Source organism: Haliaeetus albicilla, chromosome 2, assembly GCF_947461875.1.
Source record: "Haliaeetus albicilla chromosome 2, bHalAlb1.1, whole genome shotgun sequence".
Classification (NCBI taxonomy): Eukaryota; Metazoa; Chordata; class Aves; order Accipitriformes; family Accipitridae; genus Haliaeetus; species Haliaeetus albicilla.
The window spans coordinates 23,674,703-23,687,417 of NC_091484.1; the positions used below are offsets into that span (position 1 = coordinate 23,674,703).

Genomic DNA, 12,715 nt, shown 5'->3' on the forward strand with positions numbered 1-12,715 from the left:
AAAACTGAACAGGAGTTCTAGCAGACATGTAAGGACTTTTTCACCTCTAGATCAGTTTTCCATGTTTTGCACAAGTCAGTGATTTGTTCACTTCCGATGGCTATTTTATGATCTTAGTGAATAATTATAATCCCACTCCTAGTAAATATATCCATCACTATTGGCTGTTGTGTCCTTATTATCATTTTTATAGCCAAATCAGGGCTGGAAACCCATGGGAGTTTCTCCTGTTATGACTGAGGCACATCACTGCCTCAGCATGAGCATGTTTATATGGCCTGCTCTCTGGGCTATACCTCTTAAATGGGCAAAGAGGACAATTTGGTCTGAAGAACTAGCCCAACTTGGGTGACTGTCAAATTTCTGATGACTCGTATGTAAATGTGGGTCCATATGTAAGTATGCAAAGATTTTGAGATTATAATCCAACATCCTTTGTTGGATCCAGTGAGGTTGTGGCTGCCCAGCTCACTCCAACCTACTTCTTACTGACCCACGGCAGTGACTGTTGCCTCCTCAGCTGTGATAGTAGAGGTGCTTGTCTCTTGTCTATTTTAAGTCAGAAGCGAACAGAGTGGGCAACCAGCTACTAGTTCAGGTGTTAAAAACCATCGTTCTGCAGAGAGTTATGCTGGTGGAAGAAGACACCAATCTGCTGGTAGAGATGCTCATGTTGTGCTCTCTAACCCACTTTGGTCCCTGCAAACAGGGCTAGCCCAAGCAGCAGTTCTCAACAAATATGACTAAGTTCAACTGATGTAGGATGGAAATTGCTTAAACAAATAGATCTCTGCCAGCAAATCCAAAGAGACAATAAACTAGGTCGTTTTGTGGTTTGAGCAGCCTGGGACAGAAACCTCTTTCACAGGCATAAAGGGGATGTTTTTGTCTTCCACTTTCAGTTGTTCTGACCAAGCCAATTCAGAGTTCAGGGCTGCTTGCACAAGCAAGTCACTGGCAGGTCCAAGAGCTTGGGAACTTTTAGAGAAGAGCCACTGGCAAGTAGATAGGGCTAAGAGGATAAGGGGTAACTTCTGCCAGCAGCCCAGAAGTAAACCATTTACAAGTCAGTCCTGACATATGTAATTTATAAAGCCTTATACATTGTTACATTTCAGGAAATGAAATGTCATTAGGCAGGTCTCATTTGTCAGATGACCTCTAATAGCTATTTATACTAAAAATGATACTCTTATGACTTATTTGCATGTCAGACAAGTGAGTCAGTAAAACCAGCAAGCCATCTGCCAGAATATAAATGAAAAAAGGTGGCAGAGTTCTCTGAAGGGCTCTCACTACTATCTTTGGAATTCAGATGTCATACTGGGAAACCTGGTGTCAAGTCCTCCAGTGCTGGGCAGCAAGTCCTGTAGGGTCTTAGGTTCATTTCTGGGGTTTTTGAAATTTGGAAAGTGAACATGACACAATTTTTCTTATGATCAGCCCTGTGCACGGAGTATTAGAAAGCAGCTATTTATTTTAGAAATTGTAAACATCCTCAACAGCTTGTATTAAGATATTCATAGCAAATTTAGTCATTTCCATCACTTTTCTAGGACTGAAATCTGAAGCTGTCCTATTCCCTATCCTGTTCTTTATTTGTCTACAAAAGAATGAAGCCGTGTATCCCTTCTACAAGGGCTTTGAAGCTCTGCATAGACTTTCTATTCTATGATAGACCTCCTGCAGGGCTGTCAACCTGTTCCTTTGCATAAAATTGCCCTGGGCTGGTTCCTACCCAATCCCTGGAGGATTTATTTCGGAGGGGATAACTCTGGAGTAAGCAAGCAGAGTCAGCTAGAATAAGCCTTGCTGTGGGAGTCAGAAGACTGGTGTTCTTTTCTTGGCTGACCACAGACCAGATGTTTGCCGCTAGGAAAATTACTTCATCTCTATTTTTCCTTCCTTTTGTTAGCTCTTCGGGTTTTGCACTGACTCCTGTTGAATGCTTCTACAGTGTCAAACATAACAGGACCCTCACTGCAGATGACACCAGTGGGAAATGTAATAATAAGACTCAGAAATGACATTTCACAAGACTACCTACTTCTTTTTCTGCTTACTGTGTGGGACTTGCCCAGCACCTGGCAGTAGCGTAATAACAGCACATTTCTTGGGAAAGAAAAAAGCAATATCCAAGGAATGAAATAAGGGTCAGTTGCTAACCCTTGCCAGTCCTCTCATCTGTGTGTGTAAGCCCTTGAACTTGTGGGCCCTGTGAAATCTATCCAGGTGTACGTGCTTTAACAGGCCCACTTGCCTATTTGCAGAGCAGCAGTCCTAATGATACATCAGTTTGGCAACCTCTCTGTTTTATTTCAAGGCTGTGCTCTGCTGCCTGATGATAATGCACATGAATTTGCTCACAGACATGTGTATGAGGTAGGTCAATTAATTCCCTTCAAAAGAAAAATCCAGACATAACTGACAGGACACAGTCCTATTCAAAATGTTAGAATTGCTTATGAAACTGTCTGAGGAGGTCTTGCACTCTGAAATGCCTTCATGTCACAAACTCTAGTCCCACAGCCCACAGCTGGTGTCATGCTCTGCTACAAGATGACTTTGTCTCCTCATTGTTTCTTGTCAATCATCTCAGAAAGTCTCATACAGAGAAAAAACAAAGTAATTGTGTTTCAGGAATAGGGATTTCTACATGAAGCTCAGTCAAGAGACTTGAATTTAATGTATGGACATGACCAGTTTACTCCAAGGAATGATATCACTGAGCAATGTGGACATGAGCCACTTTGCATTGGCTTTGGGGGGGGTGGTGCGAAGCTTTTCTTGGCACAACCTGTGAAGACAGCATGGGCAAAGTATGACAGCCACGGTTCTGTGAAGCAGAAGAATTTTTTAGAAAATGTACTTTTTCAGGAAAAGCATCATACAACAGAAAATACATTTTTGTTGTATTATTTTCTAGGACAAGCACCCAAAACACCAGCTGCTAAACTGTAGCATCACAGTCCTCAGAGTAGCCATTTACTTAGCTGGGACTCGCACTTTTAAATTGTATTTTTACTGGGAGTTTTTTTTAACAAACTTTGAGGGCTTTAGCAAAACTTTAGCAAACTTTGGCACAAAAGGTAGGGGTATGCTAGTGAAATTAGTTAATGCCAGAAGGTTAGAATTCATTGTTAAGACCAAGGAAAATCACAATATTGAACAGGACAGTAAGCCTGACTTCAGAGATGGTGTAAGAGAAATGGGGTGTGATGTAACAGTATTACATGAAGACTAATAGGAATTTCTGCCTTAAGCTAGCAGTTCAGCTGGAAAAGGCAGAACAGGAGAAAGAGCTCGGTGTAGTCACAGAATACAGTGAGCCTATCGTAAAATAAAGTAACTGCCATAAAACTAATGAAAAAAGGAAATGCAGTCCTCCTAAAAGACATCCAACAGCTCTTCCAGGAGAGAGAGGGCAGTACTGAAGGGCATTGGTGAGATACCACCTGCAATAGTGCAATGTAATTCTTGGCATCCAAGCTCAGAAGGGATGAGTTCAGACTAGGATCAGTCCAAGAAAGCACCTCTCTTATCAGAAGTGATTAAACGTGATCAGTTTGTTTAGCCTAGCAAAATGAAGAGGGAAAGGGGATACGCTTACTCTTAGCAAATACACAAGAGCGACTAATACCAGGATTTTAACTTGCCAGTTAGTCCTAATGAGGTTGATTTTCTAATTTTCAAAAGAACTTCATGTATTTTGCCCTTTTATTACAATCTTTCTAATGTTTTGTCCCATCTGAACCCCTTTTGTCTGAGAATTGAGCTTCTTTGTAAATTAATAGCATTCAGCAAATATTTTTGCATTTTTTTCTGAAACCCTTTGGTAACTAATCAATAACATCTGTTCTGAACGCCGTGATTAAAGTGGAGCCCATAAAATGAAATTGGTAAAACCAACTTTCTAGTGACACTTGACATGTCTCTGAGCACCCAACTAGTCCAGGCCAGGAAGCAACACGATTGTCCTCTACGTGCACTAAGAATGCTCAAATTATACATACATAGTGATATTATAGTAAAATGGCTATATAAAATCTTTCATACTAGGCTACAGTATGAAAATCTGCATGAATGGGCCATATTTATTTAATGAACAGAGGCCTTACTATTTCAGTAGTCGTATGTACAATTTTAAGCACAAAAGGCTGCATTTTTGTGTATATTTTTAAGAATCTAAAGGATATTGGTTCTGCCTTGGTAAGACCTCCTTTTGACATTTCCAGTGGCAGTATTGCTGTTGGAATGTCTTCATGTCACACTTAGCAGCTGCTTTCTTTGGGTCACATCCAGCCAAAATTAGCCTCTATATTTCCCAGTCAATGGACTTTCCAAAGCCCACCTGTGCTCTCCTTCATGACTTTTCAGGGAAATTTTCTTCCCTTCAGTAATAGTGAACATGTCATTTATATTTTATTCCTCATCAGAGCCAGCTTTATAATTTGCAGTTTCCCAAACTACAGAAGGGAAAGACTAAGAATAAAAATCCTCTAGTTTGGCTTCCAGACTACTGATTTTTTTTCCTTCACCTAGTTACTGAAACACAAGTGGTAAAACTGACCCATGAAAAAATTAGCACAGGATATTAAAGATTTATCTTGACTAAGAAAAGTGATGAAGTTTTTAGCTTTCTAATTAGAGGAAGGTTTGTTATAGTCATATTATGTTATGAACCAGACTTCCCAGTGCCTGAGCTAACACATTGTTGATGATGTTCTTCTGAGTTGAATATATTCATATGCAAGTTCATACTACTATGAATAAATGTCATGAGACCGTTCTGACTCAGTTCAGTGAATTTATTGACTAAGATTACAAAACTTACAATCAACTGGCAGATACAGTAGCGACTATAAAACATCCCAGTCCCACCTACTTGTGCTGATGGATCACACTATGTCATATAAACTCAGCTGTTAACTCCATATGTTTTTACTTGGGTTTACTGAAAAATTTTAAAGTATTATAAAATTGCTATGTAATTATCTTAGAAAGTAGAAGTACCAGTGGATACTACTATAAACAAAATTTATAGTTTATATATAAATATTATGTTTATTATCTATATCTTTATTATGCATGCATATATACAACATATAAAATTAGATATCATTACTACGGATCGAGTATATCATTATGATATATTTAATAATATATATTACATAATGGCATATTATGGCATATTGTGAAATAAATACCATTCATGCCAGCTTTTCTGCTATTTCCTGCTTTGAACAGAGCAATTAGAAGTGCAAAATGTACCAATTACTCATTGGTTACATAATAGATTAGAAAAAATTTAACCAGCACAAGAGTAAGTGGATGGCTTCTAGGAAGTCTGGTTCATACCTTATTGTGCTATGTATTAAATTTTCTCCTCATGTGTGCACATGATAAATGCAATATCGGAGTCATGGCACAGGAAAGCATGATCAGCTTGGCCAACCCCGATCTTTCTTTCAGGGTAGGTACAGAGGAAGGACTGTTAATTGTTCTTACTTGGATGAATCATATCGTGCGGCAGGAATTAAGCTGAGGTTCAACATAGTGCAAAGTCTCTGTGGTTTCTTGTTTTCGCACCTGAGAGGAGAAGAGGCATCATGAAGCAGGTTGTCCTTCTAGGCTGGGTAGCAGTGGACTGAGAAGATTCTCAGTAGTTTTTGGCTTGGCTTGTCAAGGAACCAAAGGAGACACCATCAGGCACGCTCCCACTTTCCATCAGAGTGCAGGGGCTGTTGTCAACACCACTAAAACCCCTCCTTTCCCAACTGTATTTTTACGTTACTGACAGTATATGGTACTTACGTGGTCTATAGTGATAGTATATGTGCTTGATTTTTATGCTGTGATTGTGAGTTCATGGCCGTGTAAGAGTAATTTTCAGGGATGCATGAAACTTTCAAGCAGATGTGTATTAAATATAGAGGATTATTATGGATGATCTGCAGTCTGAACTCAGTATGTTTCTTCTGAGCATGTCTACTTTCATCAGAGATCTCCATAGAAGGAAAAATGAAATTGCATCTGTTTCTTAAATACAAGGTACAAAATCATGCATTACACTGCTCTAAGAATCAGATTACAATGTATGCCAAGATGAGTAATGAGCAAGTCTGTTTAAGTTCAATTATTATATGAAAGTAGCAATAAATAGAATTAAAGTTCCGTGCATGACTATGTTCTCCTAAATGGCTGGGTAGGTGGATGTATCCCTAAAAAAAGTATAAAGTTTATGGCATTCTCTCAACCATGATGCATGCCCCAGTGCAACAATTCAAAATAGTAAAGAAACAAACTAGGTGACACATTTCTACAACCTTTCAGTGGGGTGCTGGAAAGAGTAGGAAATATTATAAATTTTTGTTTCTTATTTCAGCATGGCAATGCTGCTGCTGAAGAAATTTTAAAATATGTTGAATTCTGAATTGATAGCCATTTTTGGGTCCTCAAATGAAAAATGTAACAAAGTTAAAAGCATCAAAACCTGCCTTTTAGAACTGAGACAAAAGTGTACCTATGTATTTAATCTATAATTGTAGATGAAAACCTAGCATTTTAGGATTTAGGAAAACATATACCCACCCTCAAGAACTCAGAGAAAAGAGACTATCATTGTATATTTTTAGTCATACCTGGAGTCCTACTGACTGCAAGGAGACTATTTCTATGCCAAAGGCATTGCAGATCTGATCATTAGACCCACTACTGAGAAATGCTGAGCACTCTTGAAGCTCCTTTCAGCAGCGGTAATAACAGCTTACTGAGATGTTTAAAGCTTGCAGCATGGAGCTCATGGTAGGAAACCACTGACAGAGAAGGAGGAATGGGAGAGATGAAATAGATTTTTTTTTCTTCTATTTTTTGTATGTCTACAAGATATGACTTCTTTCATCTCAGCATAATTACTTTAGAATGTTTGCAATTTTAATCAGATCAATTTTAATATGACAAAAATCCCATTTAAAGTCCTAAACAGAAGATTAACCAGGGCCTAGTCTGTTGTAGGCAAAAAAGAAATAGACAGGAAGAGCAATTTTTAAACTTGATGTAGGAAAAAACGCTTAGGGAGAAACACATTTAAAAAATCTTAGTATCATTTAAAGCCTTTCTTTATGTATGATGTTAAAAATATATACAAGATACACGTTTGTAAGTTTGGTCTCATTGCAGCTAAGAAATGCTCTTAAGATTAATTAACTAATCAATATATTTTATTAACTACAAACTTGTAATTCACTGTACCATACTTGGAAAAAAAGTAAGAAAAACTTGCTCTTCAAATACACAATGTTACATGTGAGCCAGGTATCTTGTTTTGGAGATGACTTGAATGTACCAAGGATTTGTCACCCACAGACAACTTTTTAGCCTACTGAAGAAATTATAAAGAAATTACAGTGCTTTGGGCAGAAGCAAAATATATTGGCTAGAAATTGGAATTAGAAATCAGAGAATTCAAGATAAGATTTTCAAAAGTGGCTTCCAAGTATAAGGAATTTTATTCCTTGATAGAGCATAGAAAGTAATGTGGCCTGATTTTCAGAGACCAGAATTTTATGATGGCAACAATCTTCAGAACTGTCTTTTTTTTAAGAGAGTCTCAAGTCTTAAGTACACAATTACAGACAAAAAGCACGTATTTTTAAAGACATGTCAGTATCTGTCCACTCAGTGTTGCAAGGCATAACTGATGTGGTACCTGAGTGAGTAATTATTGGAAAGATTAAGGTTGGTAAGTCACTTTTTGAATGGAGGCATAACTTCTATTCACTTAGGCCTTGTAAGACCTAGCGGAACAATACCTGAATACATACAAAAATTTTCTAATTGATTGCCTGATTCTCCCAGTGATCTGAATTCAATTTGGCATATCAAGTGACTTTTGTCTAGGTGCCTGATTACTGACTTAGAGGACTCGGACTTTAAATGCATTAAATTCTGAGAACTTGATTTTAAAATTCTATGGACAATATTGTCCTGCAAGTGACCCCCCCAAAAATCAAGGGCTGTTTTCCTTACAAAAGAATCATATTCAATTTGAAATCACGAAGGGGCTTTCAGTAGGGAATGACATGATGTCATTTTCCAGAGCAGAAGTGTGGCAGGAACCATTCTGGTACATATGCATGACCACCACCATATGGCTTGTTTCATGTTGCTTTTGTTCGTTTACATTAAAAGAACATTAAAGTTGCATATTTAACTGCTCAAAAGGTAACACAGGCCAGAATGAAGATGGTCTGTGCAATGATAACTCAGCCCACTTGTGTAAATCAATTGTTATACAGTATTTAAGTGCATGATCAAATATTGGGTTTCCACTGGATCTTTTCCACACTCAGTGAATGGGCAGTTAGTCAACATTTATTTTATTCTCCAAATTGAGTGCGGGACTGACAGCAAAATTGATGGCATTGCACAATACAAAATGATAAATTTCCTCCACTGGAAGGATTCCTGTGTGGAAAGCATTTTTTTCTTGCTTTCACTAAAATAGCTGACCATGCAACACTTCTACAGACCTGCTGTCCACAAAAAATAAAACACACACCATTAATATCCAGCTGCAAAAATTTGGGCTGAACAGTAAAACCAGTGTTTTCCACAACAAACTGTCTTCTATTTGTTAGTTCTAAGCAGCCAGTACAGCTGAGAGAAGAGATAATTAGTAATCTCTTCCCTCATGTTCAGCATCTACAGAGTTGTAAAACCAAACAAAGATTTATTACCTTTGTTCAAGTCTATGAAGGGCAACAGGGGAGATTAGGTACTGCTGAGTACCAAACCAGAAGAAATGGAGTTACACACAGGTGTGGAGTTACTGTTAAAAAGAAGAGAGCAGTTTTTCTTCCAAGAACTCAAGATGAATTTTCTGAGCTTGCCTGTGTTAGCTTTTGAGCAGTTAAATATGCAACCTTAATGGTCTTTTAATGTAAAATGCTAATGATTTCTAATCTTTCAGATCAAATCTTGAGTTTTGTATTCATTTTTACCCAGGTGCCATTGGTGGAAATCTGTATTGCTGGAATGTGAGAGTAAAATGTGGCCTTAAATACTCTGGGACTTGGTCTGATGTTTAGAAGTATTACTGCATATAATAAGATAAACATTCTTTATTGCTTCCTATGCCTTGAACTGATCTACAGCAAACATTTTTTTAATTACTTCTAATTCTCCCTCAGCTTTTTTCATAGATCATCTCACACTAATGCCTTATGTGCCAACTCTTAAACAGTTAAGCTGAGGCTAAAGCCTGTCCACTGTGATAAAAGATCTCCAAATTTCATCTGCATGTACAACTCCAGAAGATTTCTGATTATTTTTTTCTTCTTCTTCTTCTTTATTTTAGGACAATTATATGCAGAAAGACGGGCAGCAAACAGCAGAGCGTGAAAGCCATTGATGTTAAAATTGAAACCGAGCCCTTTGTGAATGACCAATATGATGCTTTTTGTGTAAAGGATGAAGGTCAGAACTGATATATTATTAAAATAATGCACAGTCATCACTGTCTTGCAACATTAAAAGTTTTGCCTTCAATTTTTCTACTGCTGAGAGGCAAAGAGGGAATATTAAGGAATAAATCATTATAGTAATCACCCGCTAAGTGAGCCAACTGCACTAGCAAAGACATTGGTTGCAGGAAATAAATTGCATTATCTTTTGTCTTTGCTGCAGTTTAGCAAGTTCAAACAGCACTACTGATCTGGAAGAACCCATTTTGGTGTTCACAGAACATCAATTATGGAAAAGAATATATCTGGCACCAATACAGCTGAGATGCCTGAAGCATCTCCCATTCTCAGCACTGTTAACTGAATGTAACTCAGAAAGCTGACTCCCAGACGCAAAACACCACACTGTTGCATATCTATCAGTATACAACATTTGTATGCAAATAACTTCATTGCCTCCATTTTAGTTTTGTTTGTTTTGTTTTGTTGGGGTTTTTTTTGTTAACAAGTGTAGACCAGCCCGCTAGGGACTCTGATATATCATGGATGATTCTGAAAACTAAATTATTTCCAATTTAAGTTGATGCTTAAACTTTTTGATATTCAAATGTCAGAGCCCACAAGCAAAGATGGATTCTGAAGGCACAAAGTAAATTGTTACTGATAGGCAGGGTTGCATAAAGAAGTTTGGGAACCCCTGAAACAGATTGTTGATGTCCGCAGTGAAGTTTCGCATCTCATTTCCAAGAAAAGCAGGAGCAAGCAGATGGCATTTACTGAGAAACGATAAGTTCACAACACAGGGGAGCATTTTGATAAACAGTCAGTGACAGCAGTGGGAATGAAAATATGGTTGAAGTGAAATGTGGCAGAGGTGATGCATATTTGATGTGCACCCAGTCATTCAAAAATCACAGAGTTTGACCATCCTCTCAAGTAACCCTCATGATATCAACGCCAGGCTCCGTGCTGCTATGAGCGATGCCAGCTCCGTCACCCGGTTGCTAATGTTGTCACACAAGCACCTTTGTGCTTTCTTCCATGCTGCTCCTCACATATAGGAGCAGCTCCCTGTAAACATCTGCAAAACTCTCTCATTGTCTTCCTTCAAATCTCTCTTTTGTCACCATCCCCCCCTTGAGAAAAACCTTGCGGTGGGTGGGACAGCTGTGGGATGCTGAAATCATTGCTCTGGCCACTATTGTTCCATTGTGCCCTTGTGCTCCCCTGTCTCTCTCCACCTGCTGCGTCTGAGCTTACATGTAGATGCTGGATTTCGGGGAAGGAACTGCATTTGCCTTTTGCATTTGGTCACTGCTCGTGGTAAAAGTGAAGCTAAGAACATAGTCTGAGAATGCTTGTTGGAAAGGAGTACTACACAGGACTCAGAAACTGCATACTTAAAACTCAGGGGAAAATTTGGATCTTTTGCAAAGAAGAGACAATTGATGAACATGTTTTGTACAAGGCAGGGAGTTTCCTGATGACAGAATGGGATGATCATGCCAATGCACTCACCAAACAGTCCTTACACAGAGAAACATTTCTGGATGACAATAAGGTCCCCTCTTCTTTAAATATATAAAAAATGTTGGAGGCAGAGTCAATGTTTGAATAGAAAGGCTTAAGCGAAGTTGTGTGGCAAAGCCTAGCCTGTAGTTGGTATGAAAAGAGCAAATTCCAGAAAGGAAACAGCCTTAACATGCAAGTGTAGCACACAATAACACACAGGCCAGCACAAAGCAGTTGACTGATGAAAGAACATCCTACACCTCAGGGATGCCACTTTCAGTTTGGGGAAGTAAGTATCCAGTAAATAAGCAGCAACAACAAACCCTGCAGCCCAGACTCAGACACAGCATATCTGTTCTGCTGGTTTGTACACGTGGCTAATATCTACGCGTCTAAGTTATGATGAATGAATTGTTTCTTACTTGAAACCTCCTGAGTATTTTTTTCTTTTAGAAAAGTGGACACTGCTTTTAATTGATACAATTTCAACTATAATATAGTAATACATTAGCATTAGGACCTGTGTATTGAAATCAAGGACAAAAAGCAAGTTGTTTTGCCCTGCCCAAAATCCCAGGTTTCTTACACTGAGACCTATGTCCCCATACACAATAACCGCAAGCCCTTTTGTTTCTTCCATATCCATCCAACCAATAATCTGCAGTCCCATATGAAATTAATTGGGTTCTTTCTCCAGTATTTCTTAACCTCACCCTCTACCCATCATCTCCCCACCTTTGGGACACTCTCAGCTCCTTGCTGGGTCTGGGCATGGCTGGCTGGGCAGGGGTGGCATGTGTTGTGGCTGCCTTGGAGGTATGAATACGCTGGTTTGTCCATCTGTATGCAATGCCGATCGGCTGGCCACCACTGCCTGTGGGGACACTTGTAAAAGCTGAGTCTGACCTATGCCCATCCCAATGGAACAGACGCCCGGCTTTGTCTCTTTCCTATTTTAAACTCATCTTACCAAAATGAGCAGACACTCAGCAGCTTTCCCTCTTTGTCAGACTTGGCTGAGATCAGGCAAAGGCTCAGACAGACTGACAGGTTGACGACCGACAGAGGGAACAGTCACATCAGCCTTCTCTTCTTCAGAAACTAAGTTGATTATAGTAACTCTTCACAACTCTATTTTAGAGTTGTGCAAAGGGCATCTCGAACCACCATGAAACTTCTAGTAAAAACCGTCACAAAATTCCCTTCTTAGGCCTTGATTTATAATTAATCTTTATTCAATTAACATTCAGCATGTGAATGAGTTCAGTTGAATTGCTTTAGCATACACCTCAGCATGCCTCAACAGTCGGGGCAGCGGGCAGATGCTAGCAAGAGCTCTGGGTGTGCTTACAGGATTAGGCTTTTACAAACAAAAATCCTGAAGAGAGAGAGACCTTTTTTTTTCTTTTTTTTTTTTGTGCTTCTGAAATTAATTTTGTTCTGTACACACAGAAGAATCACAGCAATCTTTGATACTGAGTTATGTTTTACAGGGAATTCGTACTAAGAGTTATGTTTGATAGGGAGAGATGTAGCTGTAATGTTTTATGAATTCTGTGAGTATAGCTGCCGTTTTTGCAGTACAGAAAAATGTGTCTTCTCAGTTTCTTGTAAACAAATGTTTTATGCAGTGGTGACAGTGAGGAAGAAAACTCTGTACCAGCTCAGGATCTGCTGAGATCAGAAAATTTTCTCTTAGCCCTGAGTGCAAAAAATCACCTAAAAATGTATTGGAGTCT

The 12,715-nt window shown here is 38.8% G+C and overlaps 1 protein-coding gene across 2 annotated transcripts in view; it reads left to right on the plus strand.

Moving 5' to 3' along the window:
• The window catches only part of SUSD5 (sushi domain containing 5), a 42,683-nt gene that overhangs the window by 12,288 nt on the left and 17,680 nt on the right, over positions 1-12,715 (plus strand). Inside the window, exon 3 of one of the 2 annotated variants that reach the window (XM_009913504.2) lies at positions 9,359-9,477. The exons of the other annotated variant lie outside the window; for it this stretch is intronic. Within the exon in view, the coding sequence (XP_009911806.1) occupies positions 9,359-9,477 (119 nt within the window). The remainder of the gene's footprint in view (positions 1-9,358; positions 9,478-12,715) is intronic. 2 annotated transcript variants of the gene reach the window in all.